Source organism: Accipiter gentilis, chromosome 2 (genome assembly GCF_929443795.1).
Source record: "Accipiter gentilis chromosome 2, bAccGen1.1, whole genome shotgun sequence".
NCBI classification, from domain to species: Eukaryota; Metazoa; Chordata; class Aves; order Accipitriformes; family Accipitridae; genus Astur; species Astur gentilis.
In genome coordinates this window covers 17,544,914-17,563,424 of record NC_064881.1, presented here as the reverse complement: position 1 = coordinate 17,563,424, position 18,511 = coordinate 17,544,914, and the positions used below count along the sequence as shown (strand labels likewise).

At 39.3% G+C, this 18,511-nt stretch overlaps 1 protein-coding gene across 1 annotated transcript in view; it reads right to left on the bottom strand.

Moving 5' to 3' along the window:
• Positions 1–18,511, bottom strand: part of PREX2 (phosphatidylinositol-3,4,5-trisphosphate dependent Rac exchange factor 2) — a 187,157-nt gene that overhangs the window by 117,816 nt on the left and 50,830 nt on the right. Inside the window, exons 3-8 of the mRNA XM_049825355.1 lie at positions 18,029–18,100; positions 17,832–17,954; positions 15,802–15,906; positions 12,893–12,994; positions 10,981–11,142; positions 982–1,115 (exon numbers count right to left, since the gene is read on the bottom strand). Of these exons, the coding sequence (XP_049681312.1) occupies positions 982–1,115; positions 10,981–11,142; positions 12,893–12,994; positions 15,802–15,906; positions 17,832–17,954; positions 18,029–18,100 (698 nt within the window). The remainder of the gene's footprint in view (positions 1–981; positions 1,116–10,980; positions 11,143–12,892; positions 12,995–15,801; positions 15,907–17,831; positions 17,955–18,028; positions 18,101–18,511) is intronic.

The following is an 18,511-nucleotide window of genomic DNA, read 5'->3' as shown; positions in this document are numbered from 1 at the left end:
CAAATGGGTATTATAGGTGCAGAGAAAGACATCTTTCACCTGGACAATCCAGGGCACTGCTAAAAGACAACTGGAAAAACAGGATGAAACTTGGCTATCAAATCTGGAACTACCCTTGAAAATCTTACAGCACTCGCACTGATCCTATGGACGCAGCTGTAGTGATGACAGTGGAACCTGGATTTATGAAACAACAGTTTCAGCAGCTGCAGACAGTTTCCTTGACTAGACACTGAGGTCAACGGTGGAGTTTCCTCTGACACCATCCACAAATGTACAAAGGCAGAGGCAAAGATAAGGGTATTCAGCAGTGCTACTGGAGATCATACTCAAGGTCTATCATGTATCTAGGAATTTATCAAGCATCTATCCACTAATATGTATTCAGTAGTTAGTCAAAAACATTTTCTGGATCAAAGAGACAAATTTAAGCTGTTTCAAGAAGGATGCCTGTACATAGGAGAACCCTTATTTCTCGGAAGCATAAGAGCACAGAATGTTAATTGCAGAAGCTCGTTGCCGAACTAAGAAATTGCTCCTTGCAACGCAGCAAGCAGCAGCTTTCTGGCTGTTTTCCCCAATTAGAAATACAAGGCTTGAAACTCTTCAATCTATAGAGACTTATTTTATAGCATAAGCTACACTACTAATTTGTGTGAACTAAAAATTCAGTCCGTTTACCCTTTCTAGAAGAGCGTGAGGCTGTCATAAAACCTGTTGTGGAAGACTGACAAAGCAGATTCTTTCTCCCTGCACTTCACCATTTGGATTCTACATTTGTATAAAATCTTTCCAATGTTTGAATTAAATACGCTTCTCTTTGGATGATAGGTCTCCTCTAAAAATGCTGACTTTTATATTGCAATTAACTGCAGTAGACACTTCGGTGTTGTTAAAGTATTCTTATGAAACAGCACACAGAGGATTAGCTCTACTGTGAGAAAAATCCATTCTTTTTGAAATTATAAATTAATCATTTACCTGTGCTTTTTTTTGCAGTAGACCAAAAGGTTATCAAAAAGAAAAAATATCCTCTCTTGGATATTTCCTGCTGAAATTTTCAGTAGTAGTCCACTTCGCAGCATTTCTGTGCACGTGTCCGTGATGTTGGACCCCTAAAATCAATTGGAAAGAGATTATTTTTTATTCTATGAGAACTGAAGGACTCTGCACCAATTAAGGAAAAGTTTCTTATACAAACTCACAACAACGATTCTCTGGAAACACCAAGAATAAAACTCACGGGAATTTATTACATTGTAATTAAATAATAATTTCTAATGATGCTTAACATCAGCTTTGTACTCATTTAGTATTGCTGTTAACTAGGGGGGAGGGTTTGTGGCTTTTCTGAATGGATAAAGTCTAATCACTAAAGTTTCCAAATCATATTACAGCTGTGCATAAGACCGCACCTGAAAAATCAGGCCAGCTTTACACAGTAAATCTTATCCTCAGTAACTTTACTATTTAGTCAGAGATGTCTGAAAATGGGGCTTTGCAAGACATAATCTATGGCAAGATGAACTTTGAAGTTGAAGCAACCTGGAACTTGAACATCATTAAGGGTAAGTACTTCAACACTAAATTAAGCTAAACACAAAATCAAAATCCAGCAAGATTTAAAACTCAGGCAAAGCTAACATACAACTAAGACTATCTAGTATACTTCCTCCTAACATACTCTGAAGATATCAGAATTTTGCTAAGCTTTAAATGTTTGGGATAAAACATCCCATGCCTCATTTTTGCTTCAAGGCAGATGTGAAAAGGCGGCAGGTATTTTCATAAAGGTTAATGAAAAAGAAGCAACTTTAACAAAGTATAACACTTTCCCCAAAATATTTCTACAAAAGCATCATGGCATTTCTATGCTTTGTAAAAAGAAATTTACCTCTCAAGGAAGCCTGCCTTGAATTCAGAGGTGTATTTTGCTATTCAGAAAAGTCATGCTCCTGTGGGACAGAGCTCCTGTCCATATGCAATATGCATCCAGCCATGCAATTCTACTGACAGTTAAGTGTGCTGGATGCATCGAGCATACACCCATGGTTTGAAGAGTTTCCTAACTTGAGGCAGTCAACAGTCAGCTTGGAAAACCTGCAAAATCCAGGACTTTGCTTTAATCTACACATGTTCTGAATGACTTATGCCTACAATACCTGTAGTTACTTCCTCTTCTTGATCTAACCACAGTACCCCAAAGAAAAAAATGCGTTCAATTAAGAGCCAAGAAGCAATCATGGGTTCTGCTCTCAGCTCTTCATCTTACCGTTCATCCTTTGTACATCACAGCCCAGAATATTGAGCAATAGCTCAGACTGCTCTAAGGAGAATGCAGTCTGTTTACAGAGATGATAAGAGAGATTGCACAACCATCACACTGGAACGCAGTTCAGGTCTCTAAATAAAGCAGCTTCAGTATCAGTTTTAACTAACCGCTCTTGTTTCCATTTAGGATCAAATGAGCCAAAAATGAATGTCACCTACAGCCACTACACCATACTTCCCTTTCTAAGACAGCATCAGCACCAGAAGCTGGCATACCAATTTTACACTTTTATTTGAAACCAAACACTGAAACACCTTAAAACACACTCAGTAATATAAATTAAGCATAAATTAGGGCTGCACTTAATGCTTGCTGACCACAACTACCAAAAAGCATATAATTTCTTTCCATTCTAATTCATTGCTTTTGTATATTAAAAAGAGTAAACAATATGTTTTTTAAATTTGCTGGAATAGTACTTAGTAATAATTTGCATTTTAAAAGGCTGGATATTTTTTAAAGGTTTTTGGTTTATTTTTACAGAAAACTTCAGCTTTGCTGGAAAATTGGGGGGGGGGTATAGGGAAGCCAAAAAAAATTCAGTTTAAGGCTTCAAAATTGAATTGGCAGTTTCAGCGTTCTACAAAAGGATGTATCTTTTCATAGAAAGGGTTTTATGAAAAAAAAATTTCTCTTTTTATTGTAAAATTTCATTTTCACTGTAGAAAAAGACAACCTTTTCCCAACAGTCCTAGCAAAATCTGCTACTGTACCAGCATCATGTCATAAATACCATATTTTATACATATTTTAAATGCATATAATTCAGGCTACCCGAATTATCAAGATTCACCTCATTCACGACTCAAGTTCAACATTACAATATGGCAGTGAGTATTATCTGTATCACATTACTACCCTTTACTATTGTTTTCCTCTTCATTTTTCTCCTTTTCTAATACAAACTGCTAGATGATGAAAAAAAAAAAAAACATTCTAGAGACACTTTTTTCCCTTGGAGACCTCCCATCCACATACTGAACAGTGTTAACTTCACTTATTGGATACCTTTTGACAAGATCACAACCCATGCTGGTGTGGCCGCAGGTCAGTGAATTTTGTTATTGCTGTTTTATTTGCTGAAGTCCAAGGGAATAAGATAATGGGATCAGAAGTCACATCTGGCTGTCCTACATAACATTGCTAGTGCAGAAAAATCCCCTGCCATCCCCTTGACTATGTTACACTGTTAGGGTCAGCCTGTTCATAGACTTTGGGTGGGCATGGAGCTGAAAGGGAGAAAAGAGGAAAGGCATATTATGTAAAAGCACTGCTGTCTCTACACCTGGGGTAAACACTCCTCTCCACCACATCCCTGAGGGATGAAACACATGCCCGAAGAAGGATAAAGCAGGGAGCACACAAGCACTGCCATATCCACCATGCAGTTCAAAGGAGGACTGACTATTAACAATGCTTTCATGAAGGATGAACCTCCACACAGGTTTACAGCAGGAACACCAAGCTACAGTTGATACCCAGCCCAGTAGCATAATTCATTTATCCAACTCTGAGCTGTCCCCCTCATGGGGGAAGGTTCAAGGCTGCATTAATGGATGAGAGGTCACCCTTGTCCCAGAAGCAGGTGAGGCTATCTATTGCACAGCTAAAACTGTGCTACACTACCTACAAGCAATACTTTTGGAACAAATATTACAAAAACCTTCTAACACAAACACATTTTCATTAAATGTTTGAATCATAACTACCAGGGAAATCTCAAATATGAGCAATCTGAACGTAAAAGTAATTTGCTATTTCAAAGTTTTCATTAATATGTACATTTATACTCCGTGCTTGCAAGGGAAGATCGTACAGTTGCTCAACCTAAATGTAAAATCACTACTACTATGCTACAGTTCATGTTTCTATACATTTAAACTACCTGTAATTAGAGCTGATGGGGTATTTTCAGTGAAACCAGCATTTTTGTAATATGTCAATTTGAAAATGCCATGTATTTGTATTGCGTTTGGGTGGCAAGGCTTTGTTAGTGGCGGGGGGGGGGCTGCAGGGGTGGCTTCTGTGAGAAGCTGCTAGAGGCTTCCCCTATGTCCCATGGAGCCCATGCCAGCTGGCTTCAAGACAGACCTGCCCCTGGCCAAGGCTGAGCCCATCAGCAGCAGTGGTAGCATCTCTGTGATAACATATTTAAAATGGGGAAAAAGCCTATGCAACAGCAGCTGGAGAGAGGAGTGAGAACATGTGAGAGAAACAACCCTGCAGACCCCCAGTGAAGAAGGAGAGGGAGGAGAGCAGAGATTCCCCTGCAGCCCATGGCACTCTTTGCTGGGTAAAAAACTGGCTGGATGGACGAGCCCAGAGGCTTGTGGTGAATGGTGTTAAATCCAGTTGGCGGTGGGTCACAAGTGGTGTTCCCTAGAGCTCAGTATTGGGGCCAGTTCTGTTTAATATCTTTATTAATGATCTGGATGAGGGGATCGAATGCACCCTCAGTAAGTTTGCAGGTGACACCAAGTTGGGTAGGAGTGTTGATCTGCTTGTGGATAGCAAGGATCTGCAGAGGGATCTGGACAGGCTGGATCGATGGCCGAGGCCAATTGTATGAGGTTCAACAAGGCCGAGTGCCGGGTCCTGCACTTGGGTCACAACAACCCCATGCAGCGCTACAGGCTTGGGGAAGAGTGGCTGGAAAAATGCCTGGCAGAAAAAGACCTGGGGGTGCTGGCTGACAGCCAGCTGAATATGAGCCAGCAGTGTGCCCAGGTGGCCAAGAAGGCCAACAGCATCCTAGCCTGCATCAGAGGAAGTGTGGCCGGCAGGAGCAGGAAAGTGACTGTTCCTCTGTACTTGGCACTGGTGAGGCCGCACCTTGAGTGCTGTGTTCGGTTTTGGGCCCTGCACTACAGGAAAGACATTGAGGTACTGGAGCATGTCCAGAGAAGGGCAACCAAGCTGTTGAGGGGCCTGGAGCACAAGTGTTATGAGGAGCAGCTGAGGGAACTGGGGCTGTTTAGCCTGGAGAAAAGGAGGCTGAGGGGAGACCTTATCGCTCTCTACGACTACCTGAAAGGAGGTTGTAGTGAGGTGGGAGCTGGTCTCTCCTGTCAGGTGGCTGGAGATAGGATGAGAGGAAATAGCCTCAAGTTGCGGCAGGGGAGGTTTAGATTGGATATTAGGAAAAATTTCTTTACCAAAAGGGTTGTCAGGCATTGGAACAGGCTGCCAAGGGAAGTGGTTGAGTCACAATCCCTGGAGGTATTCAAAAAGCACATAGACAAGGCCCTTCAGAACATGGTTTAGTGGGCACGGTCGATGGTTGGACTTGATGATCTTGAAGGTCTTTTCCAACCTAAATGATTCTATGGTGAAGACCAAGGTGAGGCAGGCTGTGTCCCTGCAGCCCACAGAGGTCCACGGTGGAGCAGATATCCACCTGCAGCCCAGGGAGGACCCACACTGGAGCGGGTGGATGCCCAAAGGAGGCTGTGACCCTGTGGGAAGCCCTCACTGGAGCAGTCTCCTGGCAGGATCTGTGGACCTGCGGAGAGAGGAGCCCACACTGGAGCAGGTTTTCTGGCAGGACTTGTGACGCCATGGCAGGGACCCATGCTGGAGCAGTCTGCGCCTGAAGGACTGCACCCCATGGCAGGGACCCACACTGGAGCAGTTTGTGAAGAACTGCAGCCCGTCGGAAGTACCCACGCTGGAGAAGTTCATGGAGGACTGTCTCCTATGGGAGGGACCCCACACTGAAACAAGGGAAGAGTGTGAGGAGTCCTGCCCCTGAGGAGGAAGAATCGGCAGAGACAACATGTGATGAACTGACCCCAACCCCCATTCCCTGTCCCCCTGCGCTGCTGCAGGGGGAGGAGGTAGAAAGAATTGGGAGTAAAGTTAAGCCCAGGAAGAAGGGAGGGGTGGGGGGAAGGTGTTTTAAGATTTTATTTTATTTCTCATTATTCTACTCTGGTTTGGTAATAAATTAAACTAAAAACTAATTTCCCCAAGTCAAGTCTGTTTTGCCCATTATGGTAATTGCTGAGTGATCTCTCCCTGTCCTTATCTCAACCCAGGAGCTTTTAGTTATCTTTTCTCTCCCCTGTCCAGCTGAGGGAGGGAGTGATAGAGTGGCTTGGGTGGGCACCTGGCATCCAGCCAGGGCCAACCCACCACAGTATTGTAGAAACAAACCTGTTTTAATCATCTTTCAACAAAACTTATAAAGGATTCAGTTGGGAAAAAATGACCTGCTAAGCAGGCTTATACTGTGAATCTAGACTAGTTTTTCCTCCATCTATCCTACTGAATCATTGAAGACTCCAAACATCTAACTCTAGGGCAGTCCTCTCCTGTGGGTAGCACTGGCACCAAGGAATGTGGTTTTTCAGGATATTTGGTGTGGAAATGAATACACCCTAAGATCTTGGAGCCTGCAGGCTACTTAGGTAAAACTGGCTTTTAACAACCTTTGGATGCCAGTCAGTCACCTATCATTCCACTAAGGCAACAGCTCAGGCAAGAGGTCTGAAATGTGGGCTACCATGACCACATCACAAAATAAATGCATTTAAAATGCATGGGAAGGAGATTATATGCAAGAAATTTAAAACAATATCCCCCTCATCCTTAAGCCACTAAATACCCGTCCCTGACATTATAAATAACCTTTATTACTGTAAGATGAAAAGCAGCATTTGTTGGTTTGTTACAAAAGCTACTTACCTCCATATTCTGGGCAAATTCCAGTCAAACATCAAGGCCTGACCATACTGATTCAGTGGCCAGCTCGTTAACAGTGATAAACGTCAGAAATGACAGATATTAACTTACTCTTCAGTACTTGTACATGGGCATAGGAAACAGAAATAAAATAGGGGAAAGGGCTAAACATTCTGGAGTTTAAATCAGGTATCTCTATTAAAATACTACTTGATGGTATGGTGGAACACAAAAGGAACAGAATACCCTATGCTATTGTCACTAACTTGGCCTGTGACTCAGACTGGTTTGTTTGTTTTCCAGTTTACAACAAATGCAACAATTTTATTTTTTCTTCTCTCACTAAAACATCCACACAAATTTTACTGACAGACTCCTTCAGCTGCTGAGCCGTTCTCCAGCTGAGACAGCCACCTACACAAGTTCTGAACTCAGGCCAATAAATTTAACCACTTAGGAAATTAAGGGAGAAAGTCATTGTACTCAAAATTTTCTTTCTTGAAACAGATGTTCCATTTTTCCATGAATCTGTATTTTTATCATAACAAACACAAGCTTCTTTTTATGACACTTATGTATAGGAATTCAAGTCATGCTTTGATCAGATTCTAAAAATAGTCTTTATTTTTTTCCCTTTCCTTCTAGTTGGGGCCAAGCAATGTGCTAAGCATTTCCTTCTGGAAGGAAATCTCCAACAAGTTTGCCTCTTTATTTTTAGGCGATGCATAAAACCAGATGTTTATTTAATTATATCCAGTCTCATATATTGCATTCAGAGATTTTTTTGTAGTTGTTGCTGGGAATCATTCAAAATACTGTTAGCTCGTATACACATTCTGCAACTCTTACCATTTCAAGGACTAACTGTATATTATGTTTGAAAAGGATGCGCATACTAAGATCAAGGCAATTTTGCCAGATTAGGCACCCTGTGGTTGCCATATGATAACATCAAACCTGATCAGCTAAACTAAAATAAACACCACATAACCCTACTGAAAACATACTATTTTAAGACAATGGCACTATTTCAGAGTTCAAGCACAAGTTAAATTCTAAAATTAAATCGGGGGAGGGAAGGACACACAAAACAAAACCAAAAACAAAGAAAACAAAGAAAACAAAGAAAACAAAGAAAACAAACAAACAAAAAAAAAAAGCACCAAGGTTGGAAGGAAATTACTATGTTACAGTTCGCAGAACACATTCTGAGCACAGAGCCAATAAGTCTATGTTTCACATGCTTCTGTCCATATTGTTACCCTTCCTTATTGTTACCTTCGCTTGCTAATATATTTACAACAGCAAACATATTTACCACTGTATGTCTTACTAAGGACTCAGAAAAAACTTAATGCAGGAAAGTGGATTCCCTTTTAAGGGTTGGAGGTTTGAGGTCAGTTCTTAACTAACTTAAATGACTAATAATGCATTGAGTTAATAATACTGGAACTTTATACTTGAGTGTGTTCATTAAGATGGATTTGACAAATACCTGTAAGACTCAGGCACTGAAAGCATGTAGAAGAATTTTAATCACTACAGTGCAGTAGAAAACTTAATTGAAAAGTTCAAAAGAATAGGAGTAAACTCAGTGATAGGCAATAAGGATTATTCAACAAATTTCATTGCCATAAAATATTCAGCAACATAAGCATTTAACTTGCTATTGCTTCTATCATGAAGTTATTGCACAAGCATGTCTAATGCATTTTAATATTCCCATATACTAATCTTTCCAAGTTACTGCTGATGACAGCAAGTCCAAGCTAATTACAAGAAGAAAATTATTTTCACCTAGTCTAAACAAGCAGCTGTTAAGCTATTTGCTTCTTTTGGAAAGCATTAGGTCAACCAGACCTCCTCTCAATTACAACATTTAGAGGTTTACTTTACCTAAGTAGTCCTTTCTTTTTCAAAATCCTACAAACAATATCATGGCATGAGTACACACTCTCTGTCATTTGTCTTTAATGCCTTTTTTTTTTTTTTTTGAGATTGAGGATTACAACTAAATGCAGAAAGGCTTATCTGAATACAGACGAGCAATTATATAGCTTTTGTACTTGTTAAAATTCCTCCTCTTGAGGCACAGTGAATTTTTGTGGATTGTGTTATAGTGACAGTCCTGTACCAGAAGACTACAGTGCCCTGAACTCTGGCATAAGAGGACTTCTCTGCCCTAAATTATACCTACCCCAATTACAGAAATGGAAGAGCGGTTCTTGAAAATGCTGCTACACAGGAAAAATACCTTAGGTGACACATTTCAAATCCTACAAATGAACTGAAGAAACACAAAGACTTTTGATTAAAGTAAAATTAGTTGCTTAATCCACGCTTAGAAAGAATCAAACCTTCCCACACTACTCAATTAACAACCCCCGAAGGTATGCATACGTCCACAAAATCAGGAGATTTCATGTGGAGCAGACAGGAAATAATTTTGCACTGTCATGGGCAGTATTCAGGGGGTTCTTTGTTCTGTGTAATTTTTATGCCTTTTTCAGATAGTGGCTTGTTCTGCTGAACCCTTCTGGAAGCAGGGTGAGATTGAATCCACTGCTGCAGAAGCAGAGTGCATCCTTAGGCACAGCAAGTTCAAGAAACAAGTTCAAGAAACAGCAGGTGTGGTAAGCAGGAGATGTAGGGAGGGAACAGAGCTGTGTAGAAACTCTATTTTGTTTCTGCTGTTTTATCTATTACTATGAATATCCACTTAAAAGTTGACTCTTCTAGTCAATAGTCTAATTTTTAGTTGTCAGACTTCTTGGGGAAATCTGACAGTTAAAGTTCAGACAGGTCTATCTCAAAGCTTTCTCTGATTCACTGTCCTATCAGTGTCCCTCACCCTTTCTTTTCTCTGCACTGTACAAATGCCATTTCCCACTACATAGCTGAAAGATCAAGTCTCAGTCTATCAGACTAACGTGCAAAAAATACATTATTCTTGCTAACTTTTCCTGCCAGCAAGCCTTCCACAAAGCTTAAAGGGATAAAATCTCTTCCTCTAGTTCTTAAGCAGCTCTCTTAGGAAGAGAAGTAGCACATTCGAGCAAAGTATTCAAAAAAAGCAAAGAACTACTTCCATGTTGAAGTAAACAACCTTGTGTATTATATTCCAAACTGACTTTTTAAAAAATGTCTACATTGCTTGATTTATATTTCTTTTACTGGAAGTTCACTTGTGTTTCCCTCTCACCTCAGTGCCGGCAGCTGAGAAATTTCAATACAAAACACCTAAGGCAATTTAATGATACACTCATATCTACAAGTATCTTTCTGTATAAACTAATTACAGTGCTCAAAATAATACAAAAGGAAGATTTTGGTGCTACAACTACTTGATCTTCTTGTTATCTAGAGGAAAGGATGGCTCTCCTGGTTACTGTGAAAAACTCTAACTCAGAGACAGACCTATGGTTTCTTCACAAAACTAAAGCATTAAAGCTCTACTATTTGCAAACTATTAAAAAAACCCGACAAGTCTTACACAGATTCTGTTGAACACATTTATGTTAGTTTAGCTCATCCAATAGTAAGGGACTACCTACAAGCTGACAAAAACTTGTAGACTCAGTGCTTAATCAATAATAAATAATCAAATTTTTTTCAACCAGACAAAATGCTATTAGGCAGGCATTGACAGCAGTAAAATCAGAGAAGCAGTTATATTAGGATTTATAGATGTGCACACGTGCACACATACATGTTGATGTAAGTGATCAATGTTCTAAGTCAAACCCTAAATATTTGCCCTCTTTCCTGGAAGCCTGCTATTTTATACAACGATGCTCAGTCACGGACAACACTTAATTTACAGAGTAGATCCCAAATAAAAGCTGTGATTTCACAGAATTGAGGAGGTGACAGTACCACAGGATCACAATAACAGTGCAATATATGCTTGTTGAAAACTGTTACTCCACCCTCAATATACAAAGCAACAAATCTTACGACAGTACCTCCCATCCTTCAACATGAGACTGCCATTCTTCCAAAAACTCTAGTTTTTCCATTTGTCTCTTGGCTTCATTTATGTTGGAACAGACAGCTTTCATGGCCTGGAGGGCTTCCATTAGTGCCGCATAGTCACTGTGCTTCCTTGGAGTCCGCTTCAGTAACTCCTATTTAGACATTTAAGAAAAAAAAAGTAAAAAAGAAACCTGTCTTTGATTTCTAAAGGTACATTACAGGAGACTTAAATCGACTAGGATACAAAATCAAAAAGTAGCCAGACTTCTCTTTTACTAGGTGAAAAAGCAATAAACCCTCCAGTGTTGTGTCCTAGTAGGACACTAAAACCCAGAGAAATATATTACTAACAATAAAAACAATCACAACTTAGGAACAAGTTTGCATTTCAGCTACCTTCTTCCCCCAACAATGTTTCTTCATGTTGAGCTTCATTTTTTGGTGGGGGTTTTTTGTTTTTTATACTCCACAGGATGGAACTAATCAACAGCAAGGATAATTCTGATTAAAAATGTTAGTTTAGTTATGTCAAAATTAACATCTTCCTTTCCTGCAACTTAGGGAAAAAACTATGCTCCTTTAGCTCCACGCTATTGTTTCATCTAGTGCAATACACCAGAGCACCGACCAATAGCTTAGGTGACTCACTGATTTCAGATGGTTACTGGTAATGGCAGCCATACTAAAGAACGAAAGTGGAGTTGCCAGTATTCATCTGAGATTTGCCATCTCAAACTACCAACCACCCATTGACAGCTGGACTGACTACGGACTGCCTGCAGTGCATATACCCTGACTGAGCCACGGGTACATTCCTCTGGAGCCCTAACCCTGCTGCCACCACACCCTGTATTTAAATTTATTTAACATAAATATATTCATTTCATTGCCCCCTAGAGTAATTCATTAGTCATTTTCCCGTTTTGTCTGTAGATCCTTCATTCAAAAAAAACAAATATAAAAATAATTTTCAAATAGGCCAAGGGAACTGTAAAACCACAGATATCTGGGATGACTCAAACCTCATTGCAATTATTATATTCTTTAACTTATTTTAAAAAACTTAATTTTAACATGTTTACTTCTAGGTTTTTATGTCAGTGCAATGAAATGCATATGCCTCGCAACTGGCAATGTTTCAGATCTAAACTCACACACGCACTGTGAAAAATACTGTCCAATAATCAGGTTTAAAGTAGCTTCTAGAGCAGAATCTGCTTTGGCTTTTCTCTAACAGTTTAACACAATAAACAATACTAGATCTTACTTAGTTAAGCAAAAGTTTGTTTTAAATATTTACTTTAAATATTTACTTTCCTGTATTATTTTATTTCCTAACATGGAAAAATTTCAGTAACTCGGAGGTTTATCAGCACTTCAACATTTTTCATTAATTTTTAAGTTGTAACAGTAAGATAAACATGTAAGTGTGCATAGAACCACCTACAGCATCTTACTGTTACTCTACAGTTTTTCTTACAAAACATTTTCATAAATATTTTTCATTTACCGTTTGCTGATGGTAAATTAGAATCATCAAAGCATGTCACTAACAAAAGCTCTGCTATCCCATGGATTTTAAGCAAGGGCATGGTCAAACCCAGCTGAAATCAGTCTCATTTAACTTCCTTAAATGGCTCACTTCCATTTAACAATGGAGAGGCAACCTTACAACTAGTCGCAGAAGGGAGCTAATCATCTTGACCCAGCCAAACTCCTCAGTTCTTTTCATACTGATGTCACAAGACTTGCCACTAGCTTTAATGAGAGCAGGTCTGGGTCCAGTATCTAATAAAGAGATTATTCACTGTTTAGACAGATTGTTCCTGCAGTTCGGAAATATCCTTAGCAACTAGTTTTATATAGAAAGTATAAAGTCCTAAATAAAAATCTTGTAAGTACCTTCAAAAGAAGGGGATACTTGCATATTCTCTGTATCGGTGTTACTAGATATCCCTCCAATGGTACATCTGTGTTCTTGCGTCCTCCAAGGAGCATGCAATTCTAGAGCATGAATAGTTTTACAAATTATTAAAAAATCCTGAGAAAATTATCAGAAATAAAGACAAGGGCATATGTACACAGCAATATTAGCTAAACTATATATAAATTATATACATATATGTAATGAGGGAGGTTTGCAAGACTGTCAAAAGAACAGGCTTGAACACATGCACAGGCAGGGACATTGACCATCACACATGACAAGGAAGCCACAATGGTATTATGCTGGCATCTCCCCTAGGTACCTTCTTCATCCAGTCTGATTAAAAGCGGGCTTTTTTTAAAGTTTAAAAATGACAGTAAATAAAATGCTAAAAATATGCTTTCATACTTCAACAAACAAAAATAAAAACAATTCAGGGTGACCGCTATAGGTGCTGTTGCTTCCAAAAGGTGTGTTTGCAATACTAAGTAGCATCAAAGACGGTTTGAAATGTTTGAACAAGGCTATCCTAATACACACCCAGAGGAAAAAAAAAAGTGTTCTGTTTACATGCTTCTATATTTAAATGTGATGTGCAATGAATAAAAAAAAACTTAGTCATGGGTTAAAGAATATGTTAGTTTTGACAAGACATCCAACTATGGAAACAGAGAACACATGAAATACGGGGTAGAAACATCCATGAAAAAGCAGCTGACAGACAAGAATAAGGGCTATTTGGGATAACGAAGCATGCAAGGGACATCACAGCAAATATTTGGAATTGCTGGAATTTAAGTACATAAAGACCTAAAGTAACAATGAAGATTATTTTATGGAGAGATCAGAAGGCATTGTGATGCAATGGTATGAGATAATCTACAGCTTCAAAGAGCAAGATGTCTAAACTGAGAACACTAAACAAAAGTAGTTTAACACAGCCAGATGGTAGGCTGATGCAGGCCACAAGTCTAGATGCAGACACATTGATGGAACAGAGGCTACACAACCGGGTGGCCACTCCACTAAGCATGTAACCCACAATGCACATATCCCATAACCAGTGCTGCTATGGGGATCTCTACACCCACCCTTAAGTCTCTGCTTTGTACTCATGGTTAACTAGCTTCTATCTTAGCCTAAAGGATCCTTTATCCCAAAGGATCTCACTTAACCTGCCAACAAAAAAGCTTTACTGATGAAGACCAAGCAAGATAAAGGCAATAAAGACTATAGATTTATATTATGACTGCCTCTATACTTAAAGGCTCAAAAGTCTCGTTTCAGCTCCCAATTATTTATAGATAATCACATCTCTAATGACTTGGATTGTCCTGTCTGGCTAGAAGGCTTCAACTGTACTTTCAAACTGCAGTCAGACCTCCTGTTCTCTAGGTGAGACTGCTGCTGCTTACTCTACAGACATGTCCTGAATCTACGAGGAACCCAAAACAGATGTGAAAGCCCTGTGCATGCACCCAGGAGTACATGACACTGACACATCATGAACTGCCACAACTGCACACTTGGCTTCCTTTCTCACAAAACAAGCTCTTTGCAATCTTTCTCCGCAGTATTTTGCTTTTTGTCTCTGTAGTCAGCATTCACCCCTTCTTCTTGAGTCTGGCCATGCTGCTCCCAATACAAGAACCATGTGTGTGAAGCTCCTCAATCTGGGGCAAGGTGAAGGATACTGTGTCAACCGCTGAGGAAAAACAGGACAACTTTGAAGTTGTTTTTAACTGTGAATGGAACACTGCTGAACAAGAGACTCTTAGCAAAAAGGCAGATGGTGCTTTATGTCACCCAGTACCCCTCTACAATAAGGAAATTCCTAAAATGCTCATTAACTTGGCTGTAAATAAATGCAGCTAGGAAGGGAGTCAGATCCAGTATCTTTCAAAAATGTAGTGAGCTGCAATAGGGCAACTTCACCAAGAACTCTGTCAACAGCAGTAGTGAAAGCCTACTGCATACTAAAAATAGTTAATGAAAATAAATCAAATTTGTGATACTGCCACCATTGGCATCATCTCTTTTTTAACCATACCTTTGATGCTTTGCTGATAGTGTCATTTGATCTCCAGTCCCAAAATGCAATAATCAGATCTGATCACTCCGAAATTTGATACCATATCCATGAGCATCTTCTCAGGTATTTAAGTTCTAATATAGTAGGCCCCACATTTCAAAGCTGACCTTGTTACCACAGGACGCCATGAAGGAAAACACAAAAATCATTCCACACTGAACCCTTTTTTTAACATCTAATGTCAACTACTAGGAAACTCAGTATTTACACAGAAACTGGTTTTGCTGTGGGAAAATCATGAGGACTGTCATACTTAACATTTTAAAACACCTCCTTATTTGTCCTATAAAGTGAAAGACTAATTGTGTAGCTGTTTCTTTTGACCTCAGACTAAGTCAGCATCTAAGATCAGGATGGCTACTCTACGATCCATAACAAAACATTTTTCTGTCTGGCACAGCTGCGGCTACAGTACCAGAACATGGACCTTCTCTTCAGAAGTTCTGATGAGTCTTTCAGCTTCCTTTCTATAATTTCTTTCCCTATCCCTCCTCATATATCTTATCCTATTCTTTTTCCTTTCTACAGACACAGCTGGATTTACACCCTTGTCTCTTGGCCAGCAAGTTCAAGGCATGCTGCCTAATGCTGTATTATGCATGGATCCAAGTGCAGCAGTAAAAATACGACGTACACAACCTGTTCCTCTGGAAACATCATCCCCAGCTGAAACCGCCTGCTAACAGCTTGCAGGTATGCTTGTAGTTGTTACATGGTAGAGGTGACAATGCTAACAATTCACTGCCCAGTCAAAAAATACTAAGTTAGAACACCACTTCAAAGTTTATTTACCAAAAGAAACGTCCGCACTGTTCTTATTTTGTTAAGGTCAAGCAGAACTTTCTGTGCCTTCTCGTGGTTACTGCAGTATTCATCATAGATACGGAATTTCTCTTTCTGCAGAAACAAAGAAATACATCGTTCTTCACTTGCCGTTTTGATTGTCCTTTTAATTAATAAAACATGGAATGAACACTTTTCAAAGCTGAATAGCTAATATAGTCTTCAATTTGGAAGGTCAGCTCTTCCTCCTACGTTTATTATCTGAGGTCCAGCCTCAAATTAGAATTATGAACATTCTGGAAGCATCACTCGGGAATTTCAATCATAGAATACCAGGTTGGAAGGGACTTCAAGGATCATCCGGTCCAACCTTTCTTGGCAAAAGTATAGTATAGACAAGATGGCCCAGCACCCTGCCCAGCCAAATCTTAAAAGTATCCAATGTTGGGGAATCCACCACTTCCCTGGGAAGATTATTCCAGTGGCTGATTGTTCTCATTGTGAAAAATCTTCCTCTTGTGCCTCATCAGAATCTCCCCAGCAGTAACTTGTACCCATTATCCCTGTCTTACCCATGTGACTCCTTGTAAAAAGGGCGTCTCCACTTTCTTTGTAGCCACCCTTTAAATACTGGAACATGGTGATAAGGTCTCCCCTAAGCCTTTTCTCAAGGCTGAACAAACCCAGTTCTCCCAGCCTTTCCTCATACAGCAGGCTTCCCATCTTTGTGGCCCTTCTCTGGACCCTCTCCAGCCTGTCCACATCTTTTTTGTATAGGAGGGACCAAAACTGAGCACAGTATTCCAGGCGTGGCCTGACAAGCACTGAGTAGAGTGGGATAATGACTTCTTTATCTCTGCTGGTGATGCCTTTGTTGATGCAACCCCGCATTCAGTTGGCTTGCTTTGCCACAGCAGCACACTGTTCACTCATATTGAGCTTGTGGTCCACCAGGACCCGCAGGTTCCTTTCCATAGAGCTGCTCCCCACCCAGGTAGATCCCAACCTATGCTGCACTCCTGGATTATGTTTTCCCAGGTGCAAGACTTTACATTTATCTTTGTTGAACATTGTAAGGTTTTGCTGAAAAATTTCAGAGGCCGGACTACCACAAAAAACATAGGATTAAAAAACAGGAAGAAAATGCACAATGAGTGGCATATTTACTGACATCATTACCTATTTTGTCTGCAAACACTTGTTTGCAAACATGATCCATACTTCTGCAGAGTCAAAAACTCAACTGCTGTAAAATGTTTCTATCAACCATTAAAAATTTTCTCTTTCCACAATGAATAAACAAAGACTTAGCAAACAAATGGGATTCTAAACAGAGATAACAATGAAACCTAGACTTTTTGTTAGGTCTACAACTGAAAGCAAACTAACTTGTCCTGATTTTGCACAGCTCTGTAACACTGACATCCTCGTTTTGCTCCAACACAAAAAAATAACACTCCTAGAAAACAATTACTACAGCATATACAAATATACTTGTGGAGGTATTGCAGTTGTGAGAAGTAAAATACCTTCACAGTCCAGAACCATGGAGATATTTTACCCAGCATATGCAATTCTTTGTTAAATAGTCACATTTTTCCTAGCATCAAAGGAAAATAAAAATAAATATTATTTTAAAAAATAAATAATAAAAAATAAATAATATAAAAAATTAAATAATAAAAATATTATTACTTTTGCTGTTTCATGCAACCCTGATCCTCGTACCTCCATATCACTTATAGGCACCAGCCTTGCCCACGCTGCAGGACTCGGTTTGTCAGTCTGAACTAATTTGGTGAATAACAAAGTGATGAAACAACAAAAGTTTGCCCATTTGATATGTTCTTTCTTCATTTTCCTCCCCTCTTTTTTTGGAAATGACAGTAACCAAGAGATGACCTCAAAGTACTCTACATTATGCAATCAAGTCATATTTTGTCCTCCTGACTATGTACACTCATCATCATGACAGTAATTAATAAGGACAATTAGTAAAGGAAAAAAGTGAAATAAGGATGTAATAATAGATAGCGTACATAATGAAGAAAGCAGGTTCCAACTTCATGCTGCGCATTAGGTTCTGGCTGTAAGCACTCCTCTACCAGGGACAGGAAGTTTTTGTGAACTGCAAGAATATCTTCAATATTTGAAAACAACATCTGCAAAAAAATACAACATACATAAATAAAACATCAGATACAAAACAGAAGAAATATGCAATTAGGACACTAACCTTAACTGTCTCTTCTGTGACATTTTTATCCACTTTGGCTGTAGCACACTGGATCATTCGGTGAAGGAAAGCCTGCATGAAACAAAGCAAATAAGGAAAAAGTTATTTCAGGAAGACTTGAACAACTGTTGGCATTTGATGCTTATAATTTGTTTCCCAAATTTCTTATGCTTTGGATATAAATCTAAGACAGAATCTAAGACAAGTATTTGATTTATAAAGCACTTAGTAGTCCTGTTACCCTAACATGATATAAAACCCTATCTACATAGTGTTAAAAAGAGTTAAACAGTGAAATATTATTGAAGCTGAGAAACTGAACATTCTCTGAAGTACCACTTCCGCCCTGCACTGATATTACAATCAAGCAAGTGCAAAACGAGTCATTTTCAAAATCTCTCTCTAGCACTTTACAAATTGACTACAAGACAAGCTGAAATAAGCTGCTAATTTCTAAATTAAAACTAGTCAGGAGATACTATT